The 17,815-nt window shown below is 41.4% G+C and overlaps 1 protein-coding gene across 1 annotated transcript; it reads left to right on the top strand.

The window, feature by feature from the left end:
- The first annotated feature begins 1,472 nt into the window (after nt 1–1,472).
- On the top strand, nt 1,473–14,493 carry LOC117777534 (basic helix-loop-helix transcription factor scleraxis-like). Its single transcript, XM_034612378.1, has 3 exons — nt 1,473–2,420; nt 2,781–2,997; nt 13,744–14,493. Exons 1-3 carry the CDS (start codon nt 2,035–2,037, stop codon nt 13,780–13,782), a joined length of 642 nt encoding a protein of 213 aa, XP_034468269.1. The 5' UTR covers nt 1,473–2,034; the 3' UTR covers nt 13,783–14,493.
- Nucleotides 14,494–17,815: the final 3,322 nt, after the last annotated feature.

Here is a 17,815-nt window from a genome sequence, read left to right as displayed (position 1 = left end):
CATTAATGTACTACTGAGGATTATGGACTTCATTGTTGAGTTTCATATAGGTTGTCGACCTTTAACCACTGTGCATTTGAGGCAGGAAACAAAATGTAAAGGTCGGTCAGTTCCTTGGAAATGAGACTTAAGTTGCATGATCATTGCTAATAAAATCCCAGAGAAGTTGGAAAAGTAGATCAGAGTTTGATGAAGGCAGTCAAATACTTTTCATATTATCTGAGGCAAAGCTCCATTTTCCAAACACAGAGACGGACAGACATAGATAGATAGATAGATAGATAGATAGATAGATAGATAGATAGATAGATAGATAGATAGATAGATAGATAGATAGATAGATAGATAGATAGATAGATAGAAATATAGATAGATAGATAGATAGATAGATAGATAGATAAATAGATAGATAGATAGATAGATAGATAGATAGATAGATAGATAGATAGATAGATTGCTTTTCCTCATTAGTTTTCTCCATAGGGATTTCCCCTACTTGTCTCCCCTCCCATTGCTGTCTATTTTCATTTCTTCTTCTCCTCAGGAGGAAGACAGATTGTTAAAGGGAGTTTAAGTGAGTAAAATAGCAGCTCTCCTCCACACTACAAGTGAATGAATAAGCCCAGTTCCAGGCTTCAGCCATTAGTCCAGGTTGAACTATCAGCTTCCAGCACTGTGGCTTGTCTGCCTGAGCCTCCCAGCCTGCTGCCCAGGGACAAACACAGGGGGAGACCGCAGGCAGAAAAGAAGACGCGGGGAGAAAGGCAAACTCTGACTTCACCACTTGAGCCTCTTAGCTTCTTGCTGTCAAGAAAGTGGTTGAAGAAAACATAAATGTTTCGCAAACCAAAGTCCCAGTTCTACCTCTTGCTGGTAGCCTGCTCTGTCAAATAAATCTGGAAAAAGAAAGATCAGCCAGTAGAGAAAAGCAGGAAAAATGTAGGATATCATTTTCTCTTCTTTTGCCTGCACAACTAAACCATGTCAAAACCTGCAAACACAATATGCCAGACTATTATGAGATCATATTAATAGTTCGATTGTGTTAGGCATCTGATATTTGATTGTACTGTCCAAGATCATCGTCTTTATTACTCCTGTCAGTTGACAACATTTATTCCTGTTCAATTTCCATATTAAGTCACCATCCAAGTAACTGAATATGTATACAGTATTCATGCAGAGTTTCATAAGGCTCCGTAGCCTCTAAGGTCACCAAACCCACCCAACAAACTGGGATGATGCAAGTTCTGTTTTAGGGTGGATTTCCCCTGAAACACACAAGTGTGCAGCCAAAACAAACTCCTGCTGATGGTTTGCCTCTTGCCTCCGGTCTCTCTGGCCTGCTTCTAGACAGCAGCCGGGGGACCCTCACCGCACAGAGGAGGAGCGGAGGAGTCCTCTGGCCCTCCCACCGCCTATAAGACCAGAGGCAGACGGAAACACTCAGACAGCAGGCACACGTGGAGCAAAGAGGCAGAGAGGGAAGAGGGGCGACCAGCAGAGAGCAAGAGAGAGTCAAACTGCTGCCACGGACTGGGAGTAGTTTCTGCATCTGGACTTGAAACAGACAAATATAGAAACAAAGGACCAAGACAGAAGGTTTAGAGGAGAAGAAGAGGAGAAATCAACAACCACTTGACTTCATCATGTGCTTTCTGCCACAGGATTAACTGAGAGAGGAACTGACCTGTGAAGTGATTTGTGTAAACCAAGAGAGAAAAACAAGAAGGTCGTGGAACCTGCAGCCACCTGTGACACAGCAGCTCCAAGGTCAAGTCACTCTTGATTTCTGACTCAAGATCAACTTGCTGATCTTTTAAGCCAAGATAGACTCAGCCTTGTTAGAGGTACATCTGACTTACCTGGCTCAACACATTTCGCAGCGAAGACACGTTGGGGGTAAAGTGACATTTTGAGCGGTGGACACCTTTAGGGAGCAGCATCTTTGCAGAAACGTTACAAGTTTAATCTCAACAAGTGGAAATCACACAAGAATCAATCAGCAGCTGCCAGACTCTTATTACGATAAAGATGACATTCGCAATGCTGCGCACGGCGCCTCCCGCAGGCCGCTTCTTGTATGGCGACATCGCGCTCCTTTCCGAAGACGAAGACGAGAACGGGAGCGAGGGGTCTGGCTCCGATGAGCACAGCTCCAATGCCTTCCACCTGTCCTCCTCGTCCCCATCTGCTTTCCACATCAAGATGAACAGGAAGAGGAAGATGTGCGCGGGAATTGGCATTGGAGGGGTAGGTATGGGGGGCATGTTGGGGAGGCTCGCCCCCCCAGGCATGTCTCCCCCGGGGGAAATTCGCCAGAGGACTGCAGCCAACGCGCGGGAAAGAGATCGCACCAACTCTGTGAACACGGCGTTCACGGCGCTGCGTACACTCATCCCCACCGAGCCTGCAGACAGGTACAGAGCAGCCTGTGTCCTGACGTTTGGTCTTATGCACAAATACGATCACAGACAAAAAAAAGGGAAAAAGAAGCCCCTGATATTGCTCTGGATAACATTTAATCACTGTTAAATATTTCTCGAACACGCCTGTAGTTATGAGTTCATTTAATAGAGGTGTCGTACTTTGTGCCCAGGATGTGGCCACTCCAAGAAATATTTAAAATCAAGCATCATTGTCATTATGTTGCAACATGTTTTGAATTGCTTTAACCAAAACTTCAACAAAATGTGGGTTATTGCATCAGTTTTTCACAATTTCAGAAAAACCTTTTGTCTTCATTAATACCGTACCTCTCCCTCTAATTTGATGATTAGGAAGCTGTCGAAGATCGAGACTCTACGTCTGGCCAGCAGCTACATCAGTCATCTTGGGAACGTCCTGCTGCTGGGTGAGGGACTTCATGACGGACAGCCGTGCCACGCTCCCTCACCACCGTTCTTCCATGTCAACTCCTCCCCCAACCGAGGATCTGACCAATCGACTCAGCCCAAGCACATCTGTACTTTCTGCCTCAGCAACCAGAGGAAAATGGTGAGCAGAAAACTGAGTCAGTAGAAGTAAACAAAAGGAGACGGTTAAAAGGTCAAATCAAAAATAATATATGTAGTCCTCCAATGAAACTGTATAATCGAAACATTCTTTTACAACAAGACTAAGTGCCACTATGTCAGAAAAACTACTTACAAAGAGGTAAAATGAGCCAGATTTAGCAGGAAGAAAAAGAAGGAAAATAGAAAGAAGCTTCTTGTGAGAAACCGCGCAGTGCTTTAGGGTCACTTTGGTGTTTAAAGCTGACCTGAGATCAGTGACTGCGCCTATAAAACTGATTGGCCCTCAGGGATTTTTAAAAGCAGAACCTCTTTAAAGTTCTCTTCTGGGGTGAATGAGCGTGTGTTATTGTCCTGTTGGGGGTTAGTTTAACTCGAGCAGGTGGGTTGGAATTCAAGGTGGTTTCTGAGACTCACTGGACATCACAGTGAATGCAAGTGATTGTTTTTGAGTCTGAGAGCTGAGCAGAGAGGCAGAACCGTTCACTCTAAAAAAAAGAAATGTGCAAAGCCATCACGTAAAAACTGTCCAATCCAAAATGTGGTGTTTGTTTTTTTGTTTTTATCTTTTTTAAAAATATGAATTTAAAGTTTACAAGGGTATTTATGCAGCGAGTGAGATTTATGACCGGGAGCCCATGAAATCCATCCAAAACCATGTGTATAATTTCAAGAATGTATTGACGTCAGGCCGAATATGAGAAGGTTTTAATCATAACTCCTTAACAACTGACCTGAGATAAACCGATTGCTAACTGGCAATGAGTTTGTTCCACTGGAATTTGTTGTCACTGTGCAAAATACAGGTATTTGTACACTTAACCCATACTCAGTATTGTTAAGAATTGCACTTTGTTGCACTTGAATTACTTGAATTTAATTTGGGAAAACAGTAGAAAAACTTCTCATTTTCGTAGCACGCTTTTTCCACACTTCCTCCGCTGCTGCACTGTCTGTCTACACCTTCATAGAGACTCCGAAAAGGAGAACTTGATCCTACGCGCATTTCGACTCATATTTAACTGATTCAACACAGGAAATAGACATAATCAAGAACACTCTCAGCAGAGGAAAGTCTTCAGTCTGATGAGAAATAACGGGGGATGAAGAGCTGACATCAGATGACTATAATCCAATTATATGACTCCAGCTCCGACTTCAACAAACACCACAGAAGATGATAGAGGGGTGACGTCCACTCGACTTTCCCCCTCTAACCCATAGCCGCTGCCCATTTAGCAGGATTTATGGGTAAGGAGCTGACATCTGGCAGACTCCCCCGTTACCCCAGCAGTGTGTGAAAGCTAATACCCTCCTCAGTGTCTAAACTCAGAGACCCTTTAGCTGGGGGATAACCTGAGTCCCAGCAGTGTGTCTCCCCCTCCCTCCTGCCTCCCCTCTGAACCTCTGTGAGTGAAAGCCTAGACGTCCTTGGTGTCCGACCCAGACACCCTCAGCTGGGAGATAACTGATCTGAAACCTGTCTCGGCCTCTCCTTTGTCGCCTTTTCGTTTTTGGTTCTCTCTGTCATCCATCGTTTTTATCCCCTTCCTCCTTTATTCTCAAACACTCCTCATTCTGGTTCACTTTTTCCTCTTCGACTCTCTCCCCGAGCTTCCCTCATTCCCCCAGCTCTCCCTCCTCTCTCTCTGCGTATCGATCAGCCTGGTGGAGGTCAGAGCTGTCAGTCGGAGCTGTGTAACACTATCTGCTGCTGTCAGCTCTCCGCTGCACACGCATGACTTGACCTGTAAACGCACGCTGGGTAGAGAGCAATTTTGAAACGTTCTCACATCAAAAATACCAAACACAGACACTTTGACAACGTCTATGTTACTTAGTGTCAGTCACATTACACTTTTTTTATTAGCTCCATAAAATATCACATTATTCTCTGTTATATAAGATGTACAGTTTGCCAGATGCATTTTTACTGTTTTCCGTGAAACGCGAGGACGAGGTGAACCCAGGTGAAAGTTAGGGAAAGATTTAGAAGTTTCAGCTTTGTGGAAATTCCATATGAAGATATAAAAACCCTCCCTCAGTTCCAATTATGGTCAATTCAATTGTTTTCCAAATTAAAGGTTATATAAACAATATTCATTGCCACTAGATGTCACACTAGCACATCTTCTGGCACCAAAACAACAAAGCAACACCTGTGGCCTCGCCTCCTCAGCACAGTGTTGTAAAGCTTAATGAAAGCAGCTCCTAGACACACACAACCAAAATCACAAATGAACAACTGAATAAAGTTACCTTGTGTACAAGAGAGCCAACAAAATTTAAAAAACTCATCCACCTAGCTATTGATCCGTCGCCTCTCCTCCATGGATAAGTCCTAGATCCAGTCATATCCTGTCTGGGCCTCTGTTTGAGATGCTTTGCTTGGTAAAGCAGCAAGCAGCTTGTTAACATGGCTAGCATCGTTTTGTGTGTAGACATTGTATTAAAAAAAAAAAGAAAATTAGCATGGCCACCCAGGTGACATGTTTACATCACTGTTGATCAGAGCTGGAGCCATCTTGTTTTATAAAAGTGAAAGAGGGCCAATGCAGGCAGAGGAAGGGACTCACATGCACCACATACATGTTTAAAATCTTGTAAATCAATCATGCAATTCAAAATAAATAAATTAAACTGCTCACAAATAATATATAAAGTTTTATTTTTTTACAGCTCAGTAAAACGAGACTTGGTGTCCTGGGCTCTCTCTCCTTGTATGTTTTTATGGCTATTGAGGTTCATCACAGCTGTCAGGTCTGCTTAGAGCCGCCACCTCAATTACATCTATTTCCAACGTGGGAGAATCTTGTAAATCAATCATGCAATTCAAAATAAATTAATTAAACTGCTCACAAATAATATATAAAGTTTTATTTTTTTATAGCTCAGTAAATTTCTACAACTGCTGGGCCGTCGCACTTTCTGAAACAGGTGGATATGGTGTTAGGTGTGTTTCTTGGGGACTATCTTCAGCAGCACATTAACACACAAATGGTCCTCCAGGAAGTATTTACAGCAGCAGGAGAATGTAATGAGTCAAATAGTCTTCCTCTTCATGTTAATGAGGGAACATGTCGCGCAATGAGGCATTTCAATTATTAAGCTCTATGGAAGAGGCGAATATGTTATATCAGGCTTTAATACACAGACAGTGGTTCATCTCAGTTCATTTTTGGTTTTAATCAGATGATTTATTGATAATAAGAAACATATATAACCAGAAATCTATTTGAATGTACCTATATTAAGATATTGACACATACAGGTGACTTTACAATAATGAGTTAACATCGACGAAACATGGTGAAACACATCTCAGAGTGTAATTGTGTTGCAGTGGTGCTAAAATAAGTCTAATAACCGATGGCCAAATTAAATTGATATTATAACATTGAAAGTTATTTAAGGAGAAAATAAGTGATTCTACATTCAACTGGCATTTAAATGGTTAAGTGTGATTGGCAGAAGCTGAGAGCATTTCACTCTCCTTGGAAAAGTGGCCGTGCCGAGCCTTTAAGTGGGCTAAAGGGCAGAGTCGGTGCTGGTGATTACAGAGAGGAAACGATTGTGAAGGTAAAACGAGACTTGGTGTCCTGGGCTCTCTCTCCTTGTATGTTTTTATGGCTATTGAGGTTCATCACAGCTGTCAGGTCTGCTTAGAGCCGCCACCTCAATTACATCTATTTCCAACGTGGGAGAGAGTGAACGTGAGAAAAGCATACGCTCATTTCCTCCTATTATGTGTGTATACAGTATAACCATTTCAAAACGGCAGTCTGTTTGTAATGACTACTGCACAGACAGGGCTGAACGACACCATGCTACATATTCAGTGGAATGCTAATGTGAATTCATTATCTGTGGAACTCTATGTTCAAGTTTTAGTGATTTCCTAAATGAATTAGATAATTTTAAGGATTTAATATTGAATATATTATACCTTCATTGATTTTCTAGATGTCATAGTGATGTTAACAAAACAATTCTAAACAGTTTTCCATTTCTTTTTGATTGAAGAGTTTTGGAGGTATATCCTCAGTTTGAGCATTTAGATATTTCCCGCTAATAAAAGCTGTTTGATTTCATTTTAAATGCATTCGGCTGTGCTTCTGTTAGCTGTCATCTTCCCCTGCTGAATCTGTGATATAGGCCATACTTTACTTCCTATCTTTTTATCAGAAGCCAGACTATTCATCAGACATCCACATATATCATAAAGAAGTTTGAGTTTTCATAAAAAACTGTTCAGGGGTCGGGCACCAGCGGTTTGACAAACCGGTGTGCAACTCTCGCATGCAGGTGACTTTGATATATGCAGGAATAAAAAAAAAGCAGGGGACGGTCGTGATGGTTCCATCTGTAAATGAGATGTACAGGGCTTTAGAAGAGGGTTGAGGTGAGCTGAGGGCTGCTTCAGTCCCCGTGCTGTCTGGTTGATTGATGCAGATATCCTGTGTTAGGCCTCTGCTGATCAGGGCAACTGTCAGGTGCCTGGACTGGAGGAGCTGCAGCAGGACCACTGCACGACTTCAGCTTGTTTAACTATCACAAATTTATTATGTCCAGTTTGTCTGTAATGATCTTGAAATGCACCGGTTGAGCGTCTGCAGTTGAACTTAAACACGTGTTTATTTGTGCCTATAGTATACAGAGGCAGCACACGCGCACCACTGGGTGATACTGAGGTGGTGTTTATTCAGAGACACAATATAACAAACACAAGGTTTTTCACACGTGCCCATCTGTCTACTGTGTTGTCTTTAGGCCGTGGTGCTTGACGCATTTTTACAGCTTCCTTCACAACTCCGGCTTCTTTCTTTTGGCCTGCAGCAGGCACAGGGTCAATTCAATTCAGTGGCAAACCTAAATAGAATCTGTGATGCGTCCGCCAATAACAGCAGTCACACCGGACTATTTCCTTTGAAGCCCGAATGTGACAAGTGCAAACTCTTTCCTATATTTAAAAAGAAAGAAGCTCATTCGACCTGATTGGATTAAAAGGAGAATTTATATGTTTGGAAACAAAATAAAAATCTCAGAAAAAATATAACTCCCGTGATACTTATTGTGTGGTTGCTGCAAATAGACCACGGTTCCCTTTGAGACGATTAAATTTAGTTAGGCCCAACCCCGATTTAATTCCAGCTGACAGGAATCCGATTTATTTGGAATTTTCTCTACAAATTAAAATTATTTTCACTGCCTCTAATATCATTATTTTTTTTACATCTGAGCTGCTGTGAATGTAATGATTTTTGTGTGTGACTGGAAAAGCAGGGTGGATGGAAACACAGTCATACTGAAACTGCACTGTGCAGTTAGACTGACTTATCTTTTCTAGTGTGTGTGTGTGTGTGTGTGTGTGTGTGTGGCAGCAAATGAGTGTGTTTAGTGGCTGAATCTAAGTGTATGTCTATGTGTTTAAGAAAGAAAATTAGAGAGAAAATTAGTATTATGATTGAAATGTTGTACTTGTCCTTGCCTACACACACACGCACACAGACACACACACACACACACACACACACACACACACACACACACACACACACACACACACACACACACACACACACACCGGCCAGCTCTCTGTGTCTGGAAGTCATTGGCAGTGCAGAGCGGAGCAACAAATGAGCTAATTGTTCTGTAAATGATTTATCCTCTGCTGAGGCCTGTACAGTCAGTGTTTAATTCAGCTGCTATTAGAAACACATTGACGTCGGACTTTGATGGTGATGTTAAAGAAGCCTGGAAACCGCTCTCTGTGAAACGCCCTCCCTGCTTCCACACACACACACAGACACACACACACACATTCACACCCACATATGACACATATACACATATGCGGGCACACACTATATTGCACGACCACAAAAAGACTGACACACAGGCGTGCAGTGCACCCCACTCACATGCTTTTATCAAAAGCATTTCGTTGCACTTCTATTTTTTCTAGATTTTACAGCCAGACGGCAGTTCATTGCTTCTCTAGACAACCAAAAAAACCTTCATATATGATTACTCAGTTAAAGAGCCCTGGATCACGACTGTGCTTTCAACACTTTCTAAACTAATGGTGTGCAGGAAGTTGTGGAAACAGAGACAGAGAAAGGGAGAAGGAGGGAGAGAGAAACAGCCAACAACTCAGCAGGATAATCAACTTCGCCATTTATCCTCCAGTTTGGACAGTTGGTTTTCAACTGTGCCGAAACTACACTTAGCTTTTTTTTTATAGAGATCAAATGAAGCGTGCGTATTAAGAGAGCCTAAATGCACGGATAGGACGCACAGGAGCACGCTAATGACTGTGGTTTCTGCAGTCGTTGGGATTATTATTCTGTTTTCACTGGAAAAAAGCATTACGTCACTTGTGTGCATGAAGCAGACGTTTCAGGGTCATAGATGAAAACTTAAATGCCCTATTTACACATAATGCTGGTGTTGACTCCTGAGCGAGAGCTTCGCCTGTTTGCGCCTCACTCAAACTATGCTAATCAAGTGCACCAAGGGTGGCTAATACACTGCGAGCAATTTTCAAATATATTCTAACCCACGTCCAGTGTGTGTCTGTGTCTGCGGGCCTGGCTTTGTGTATGACTGCATGCCTTCATGCATGGACCTGTCTGTATATTTGCAGCACAGATGGAAGCAGTTAAAGCCTAATTTAACACCAACAGAAGAAGTCGGGTCAGATAACTAACAAAATCTATTAGCAAAACTATGATTCTGTTGTCGTTTGGTCTTTGGGGAGAGGGCTGCCCATGGAGCAAATTAGAACAAAAGTAGAAAAAGCTGAGCCAGACAAAGAGCAAACCTTATAAAGACGTGTACAACACTGAGAAAAGCAGGAATATGCTGTTTAAAGTGTGTAATTTCTTTAACCATGATCTTCTGAAGCTAATGAGCTATTGGCACTGATGATGAAGTGCAGAAGTCTGAGACTGGGGGAAATGACACTGCATCTGATTAAGCAATCAGATAAATCAAGTGTTTTTCAGAAGCCATCAGGATGCCTATTAGCAAACCACAGTGAGCACGAAGTGCATGTCTGGTGTGTCCAAGCCACATAACGGCTGACTGCGGCTCATTCGGGGTGTTAGTGAGCTTATTTAAATGTCTGACGTGTTATTTATTGCACCGTTCTACGTCGTAGGTCTCTGATCTTCTAATCGATGATCATTTATGAGGATAATTATAGCTTCTAGTAGCCACTCGAGACGCTGACTCACATTCGCATATTTTCACTCGATAAACTAAAGGGATATTACCAGTTTTCATTTCATGGTTGAATACCAACAGCCTTATATGATTTTCAGGCCAGTGCCCAAGTGGAATTATTATTTTTTTTCCAACCAGTCATTCCTCTCCCTGTGCAGCCAGAAACTAAATTAGATGTTTGTGTTTGACAGACCGGCCTAACGCAGGAAAAAAAAAAAAAGAGAGAGAGAGAGAGAGAGAGAGAGAGAGAGAGAGAGAGAGAGAGAGAGAGAGATTGCATGGAAAAATCCACAATTATAGGTAAAGGAACAGCCCGGGTTTGAGCTTCAGAAAAACAATATTAAAGTTTGAATTTGATAAGATGCTGCGAAGAGTGTGTTTACTATCTTCTCATTAAAGTCAAGACGGGCTGTTTTCACCTTGATAAAACCATAATATTGTTCCAGTGTGTTAATATCATCATATTGTGTCTAAAGTAAACATCATCAGGTAATCATATTAGTGTCGGACAAATCACCCCCCTGGGAAGTCAGTGGTATGTCTGTGTGTGTGTGTGGGTGTTTGGAGAGGAAAAGAGGGATATGTCATCCGACCATGCTCTATTAGTCTTCAGGAGATTGTTTTGACTACCAGGCCGGTCTCAGAGCCCCCCTCCCCTCTTCCTCCTGCTTTGATGGAACCAGCTACACTCCGGCTGACCGCCCCCCCCCCCCTCTCTAGCTCCAGCTGTGCTCCTCAAACTATCACCGGGCGCTCACAGTCAGGCGTGGGCCGATTTCATGGTCATTTCATGTAATTTGGTAAATTATCCAATTGTCATGCACCGTTTCTGAGCGAGATTTTTCATGTACCCGCTCTCCCTAACCTGCATCGCTTTATTATTTCCACTGATAAAGACCAAAGATTTTCCACAACGCTTTCCAGCAAACACCAGAGTCTAGCGTGGCTGCGTGTGCGCTTCTGTCTTCAAGCTGTTGGTTTTATATAGTAGAAACTTTCAATAGCAGTCATGCCGTACAGTAAGGCCAAAAGTTTTGCAGGCTCTGTTTGCAATCATTTACTTATTCACAATTTATAGAGACAACTCCATGCAGATTACACAGTGTGTCAGATGGCAGAACAATACTCAGGTCATTTCAGCTTCCAGTCTCTGGCGCTCCACCTTATTTTCCCAGACTTAGTTACAGATCATTGATTGTCTAATTATACTGCATTGGGGAATTCTTTCAGTTTTCCTTAACTTAACAAAGACCGTGATCTTTTTCTAAATTTAGTCATGTAACATAATTATACAACGGATTTCAAATCTGTGAAATATCTTTTTAATTTGCTTAGAGTGCAGAGATCTTCTTCAAGGCAGGAAGTTCTCTGGCAGAAAGCTCATGAATTAAAAAGACATTTGGACAGATTTGAGTGTTGAGTTGTTGAACAATAAAAAAGTACAATCATGCTTTAGCCACTATGAGCAGATGTGTTGCAAAAGCAGACTTTTTAAGAAAACAACATTTCAGTGACACTGACCAATTTTCAGATACTTTCAGTGTCACCATTTAGCTGTTTCATAGATATGCTGTGAAAAGTGTTTGGTTGGGTAATGAAGGTAATTACTAGCGGACAGGATCCCATGAAATTTGGATAACATTTTGAAATGGGAAAAGTGAAGAGTAGTGATGAGTTAACAACACTGATGTCGAAAAAAATTTGCAACAAGTCTCATGGCTGCAATGAAGTCTGGTATATTTATAACCTTTAAATCTTTTTGTTTGAAATTTAGTTTCAGACATTTTTTCTCTACATACACTTTAACATACCACAAAAAAACTAAATATAACAAAATTATAAAATAATTTCAATGGTGCTTTATTAGGAATGTAATAATGACCCTCGGTTCTGGGTCCAGCTGGCCGGAGGATTTGACGGAAACAGTTCCTGTGTCTCCTCGCTCGCGCCTCAATCAGTGGGAGGATCGATTCCTGTCCAGATCCCATGATCTCACGCTCTCATTACCTCCTGATACCCTTCCAAACACCTACCCACCTTTGTTGATGTCAGTCAAGCAGATTTTTCCAAACACCTACATCTTGTGCACGGTCTGAGAGAGGAAATGTGTAACAGGTGTTCGGCTGATGAGTGGAGGGCGAGGGGGGGGGGCGGCGGCGGACAGGGTTAGATGAGATGATATGAGAGAGAGGGGGGAAAGAAAAGTCAGGGGAGGACAAGAGTGTAGACGAGTTGAACCGAAGTCTACTGCGAATATAGGATTTTTACATATCTGTCCATAAAAGCACGAGCAGCATGAAATCTTTTTTTGATTTAAAAAGTATTTACAGAAGCTGGAGCGAGTATCACCCAAATGTCATGTTAGAAAAAGTCCGGTGACTGTTGAAAAGCTGGTGGGAGACGGCCTGACAAGAGAGCGGAGCAGAGGTTAGGTGGGGAGGGAAAATGTGATGTGATTTTCCTGGCCAGATAGAGAAAGTCTCCAGAGCCAGCCAGGAAATCAGGGCTTCTCCGTTCTGATACCACAGATAAATGAGAAACACATCATCACACAGCTTTTCATGATGTCACCGCTCAGCCCATAATGAAATTAAAAAAGACATATTCTACAGTCTCCGTGACCACAGTTATTGTATGCATGCTACTGTACAGCGTGTGCTTGAGTAAATTAAATTAAATTTGACTACAAACAAACCCACATTCATTTACTGTGTCAGCGATTACAGTGAAAAATGACATCTATTTCCATGAATCATCTCTATATTTAGCTGTAGTGCAGTTGTATGACACAATAATGAGAAACTGACAGCAATGAGTCTCACTCCCCTGTTCAGAATATTCATTGTTGCGTATATACTTCTTTATAAATGTTGTAATACAAACTTTTGTGTTTTGTATTCAAGAGTTAATGAAAGACACACTAAAGACACAAATATGGAAATGACAAATTATTTACTTGTCAAAATTGAAGTGACATTTTCTTTGTCGCCAACAACTCAACTATTTTTTGAAGGATTATTTCACTACGTTGGAAAATCTGTTCTCTTTGCATTTTTATGTCCCATGTCTGTGCTTTAAATATGAAGCTACAGCCGGCAGCTGTCTAACTTAGCTTAGCATAAAGACTGGAAACAGAGGGAAACAGCTAGCCGGGCTCGATCCGAAAGTAACACAGCTAACAGGATTTCTGACATTTACATATTTGCATATAATATCCTGTTTGATCATTTTTATATAAAAACTGTAGTTTAATACAAATTTTATTTCAATAAACTGTATAACTGTGTGCCCTGCAGTGCATTAAACATATAAATAAACTCTCTTTCCCACACACAAAGACGCACACACACACGTCCCTGAGGAGAACTGAGGTTACGTCCATAGAGAGTGGATTCAGTCTAGTCAATGAAGCAAATAAACATATTTTCCAAAACAGTGAATTATTCACAGATTTTGATGTTGAGTCTTGAACTGATGTGCAATGTGATTTTCTCTCTTGCAGAACAAAGACCGAGACAGGAAGACGGCCATCAGAAGCTAACAGTGAGGACACACACCATGTGGATAAAATGCTCGTCACTTTGACAGCACTTTGGGTGATTTTACGATTTCTGCAACTTGAAGATTGACAGACTTGTAATCCATTGCAAGGACTTTTCAAGGACTTCTATAGCACTTCCAGGACTTTTCAAGGAACTTTATGAAGCGATTTTTTTTTTCGGTTGACTTATTATTTTGCTTTATATGAAATTTTTTAATTTTACAGTGTTTTCAAATATGATTCAAACACTCCTGAAATGTTTAATTATACTTTTTATGGGCTTTTGCTTTCTTATCAACACCACGAAGAAACTTTCAACAACACTTATGAGAGACCTTTTACTGTATTGACTCAACGACTGTTTGTTCAGAGTCAGTGGAACTTATGGCACATGATCGAAAAATACACAACCTATGAAAGACAAGTTTGTACTCAAAAGCTGTGTGTTATTAATGTGTAAACTGAAATATAAATGTATATTTATGTGACATTACATTATATAATGAAACTATGTTATTTAACAGGCATATGACATTATGGAAAAATAATGAGAATTGGTTTAAGGTACAAAGCGATGGCTATTGACACAGTTTATGGCATTACAAAAAAAATCATGCTGGAACTTTTGTGGTATATTGGTTGTTTCTAATAATAATTTCTGGAAGTTGATGCTGGAAAATAATTCAAGATGACCAATAAATCTTTTTGTATATCTGGAAGTAGATTTCATTCATATGTTGGTGGTATTTTGAGCAGATTGCATTCACAAACCTCGTCCTGATCCACCCCAGTTGCAACAGATCGACATTATGAAAAGTTTCCACTGCGAAACCTCCCTGTGTCGTGCAGATATTGTAAAACCAAATGGTGGTTTTATCATACGTTTGCTCTTTCAGGCAGGAAGAGGCACAAAAAAAATCCCTTCACCAGAGACGAAGGACAGTGAGCATAAATACAAGTTCCACAGCGACTACACCTGCAGCTCGCATCATCCTAATTCCTACTTTTCTTTTGTCTATCACACACTACCTCCTTCTTTTGCTTCCTCTCTTTCTTCTCTTCTGGGGCGCTCAGATCAGAGCAGACAGAGACAGAGAGCGGTAGAGGACGAGGCGGACAAGAGGGGTTTGAGGAGCAGAAGAAAGGCGAGAAGAAAAAAAAAGGACAGGGCGGAATTGAATCTGCAGGTATGGCTGCTTGGACATCTGCCTGTGTCCCCTCACTGTCCTCTTCTTTACCTTTCCACATGCTCCGTCTCTCTTCTCCTCCTCTGCTCTTCCTCTCTTTTCCCTGGAGTGCCACAGGCCAGAGTCTGATTTGTGATGGCTTTCCAGCGTGTTTCGCCACGCACCACGCACCACTCACCACTCACCCTCTCCCTATCTACTTTTTCTATCTATCTGTCTATCTGTCTATCTATCTATCTATCTATCTATCTATCTATCTATCTATCTATCTATCTATCTATCTATCTATCTATCTATCTATCAATCATTCTCCACACTTTCCATCTCCTCCTGCTACCTCTGTCTCTCTCTGTGAGTTTCTCTATTTTTCTCTTAATCCGTCCACTGCCTTCATGGAAAATGATCAGGGCATTAGCGATGTGGAATGCTGCCCTTCTTTTTTTATTTTTTTCCAATTTGTTTTTATAGTACGTGTATTTGTTTTTCATTCTTGTTCTCCCTGCCATACACCTAATCACTGGTTAAAATACAGCTGAATTAGTGGTTTTACACCCCTCGGCTTCTGCAGCAAATCTCAGAAATGCAATTCTCAGGAAAAACCAAAGTTGCGGTTACCTGGAAACGTTGCATTTTGTGGCTGATGTTTGAGAGATGATGGTGCTGGATTCTCCTCATACTTATCATAGGTTTTTATGACTGAAAGGTCTTTGGAAAGAGAGGATCTGTTACTGCAGACTACAGCCGATCTATGGTGTCCTAGTCCAGCGTCATAAAACCCCTGTGGCATTTCTCAAGCTTTTTTCCATCATTAAGTGAGATGTAAATGAGACGTTCTTTTAAAGGAGGCAGACCTCAGCACTGCACTGGTTTGGTGTTTCCAAATTATTTTTTAACAATGCTAACAAGCAGTTTCCGCGACCGAGTTGCCAATTATGGAGCTTTTTCCAACAGTGTGACAAGTGTCTGGTGAATGAAAACAACCAACACAAAATTAAAACGTCATTTGATCACACTGCCAAAACACAATTTTTAGTTGAAAGGACTAAAAAAAAGCAGCTTTTTAGTGTGTGAAAACTAAAAAACACCCCAAAACTATCAGCAGCAGCAAATGGTTTAGAGTTAATGTATCCTAAGAGTGATGTCATCAGGAGGATACCTACTTTAATAATATAAATTGCAAAAGTGTTGAAGGGGGAAAAGGTGTAGATTTAAATTTAGGATTAAAGAAAAATGTCGTTTCATGGCGTGCCTTCCAGGAAATCTCACAAAAACAAAATACGGCCATTAATGAACTAAAGATAGTTGCAAAATCCTTCCTGGAGAATCGTTTATTGCAAAGACAGATTCAGTTCTGGCAAGTTATGCTTGAAAATGCCCTTTAAACTCAAGTGCCAGACTAGGTTTTTCCTCCCAAAAAACGTAACGCAGGGAAACAAAAGACCAAATCTCAGGGCACAGTTTTAGTGTAAGTGGTCCCTGCTGCTAGCTGGTTCCTGAAACAAAGATTTGAAAAGCTCTATGTGTCTTGTTTTAAAGATCTCAGTCGTGTTATGAGCCAGTGAGACTTAGATAATCTTACTGCTGAGGTTTTTTATAAAAGGAAGCAATAGCTTTGAAAAAAAAAGCACTGTGTGTCTAGTATGTCCTAATGACTTCTGGTCCAGTTAGTCTGAGAGTCTGATCTTTCTAGCAGGCCGTCTGTCTGAGCAGTGGAGAGTGGTGGTGGTGGTGGGGTTCCTCCTACACAGAGCAGATCAGGTTCCCCTTACGCCTACACACACATAATTTAACACACACACACAGATGACCATTTACACACTCGTATGAACTTATATGCACAAAAGATGGACGTATTCATGTGCACTCACACACACACACACGCCAAAGAGAAGGTTCTGTGATATAGCTTAGCTGTCTAATGATCTCTGTATTTTACATCCATGAAAACAGATCAGCTGAGAGGGCAGACTGCTGTGGCGTATTTAAGTGGGCGGTTTTGGACCGAGGTGAACCGGAGGTTGGACGTTCGGCTGGTTCTTATTGTCGATATAATGGTCTCTGATGAAGATGCCCCCATGGAAAACTGGCATGTGAGCATTGATAGCCGGAGAAATAAAAAGCAGCTTTGTCCTGGCATGTGTTCAGTCTCAGGTGGTATCAGTGCCAGAGCATGGAGGGTGGAGGATGTGGCCTGGGGATGATTAAGATAAATGTAGCATACATGGTGTGAGAATAAAAACTGTCAGGACCAAGTGAAGGCCTAAATGAACTAACCAAAAAGCCCAATAGCTCACCAAGTGGACAAAGCCTGAGTCCTCCTGCAGTGGCCGCGGTTTTGGTTCTGAACTGGCCCTTTGCTGAATGTCTTCACCTTTCTCTCTCACTTTCCCACTTAAAATTGTCCTATCGAATAAAGGCTAAAATGCCCAGATCTTTAAAAAAAATACTTATGAAGGAAAAGGGTATCACATAAAGCCAGTGTGTTGTCTGGTGAGCTCAGTAATAACAATAAACATAGTGATTTTTTCTTCTTGTAATTAAGGGAAACTTAGGAGTCGACTCATGGGGATGATGACTTGATGTTTCACAGCCACTTGGTAGCAAAGTCAATGTCATGAGCTGTCTATGTCTAAAAAGAAATGACTTGTGTCCCTAAATGACTTTTATTAACTATCACAGTCCCCAGTCTATCTCTGATTTTCTAATCTCCTTCCCCTTCATTTTTCTGTGAAAACTTTGTGGCTCATATATGCCACTGCTGTTGTCACAAAAGACCTATGTTACATAACGTCTATGCACTATTTACTTGTGTTAAGGGCATCATAGAACTGGCTTACTCAATGTAC

This window comes from Hippoglossus hippoglossus, chromosome 16 (genome assembly GCF_009819705.1).
Source record: "Hippoglossus hippoglossus isolate fHipHip1 chromosome 16, fHipHip1.pri, whole genome shotgun sequence".
Classification (NCBI taxonomy): Eukaryota; Metazoa; Chordata; class Actinopteri; order Pleuronectiformes; family Pleuronectidae; genus Hippoglossus; species Hippoglossus hippoglossus.
The sequence above is the reverse complement of the archived record's forward strand: the minus strand, read 5'-3'. Positions and strand labels throughout refer to the sequence as shown.

Coding starts and splice junctions, on each gene's coding strand:
- LOC117777534 (XM_034612378.1), top strand. CDS start 2,035: ATGACATTCGCAATGCTGCGCACGGCGCCTCCCGCAGGCCGCTTCTTG. Junction 2,421..2,780: donor CCCACCGAGCCTGCAGACAG/GTACAGAGCAGC, acceptor TTTGATGATTAG/GAAGCTGTCGAAGATCGAGA. Junction 2,998..13,743: donor TCAGCAACCAGAGGAAAATG/GTGAGCAGAAAA, acceptor TCTCTCTTGCAG/AACAAAGACCGAGACAGGAA.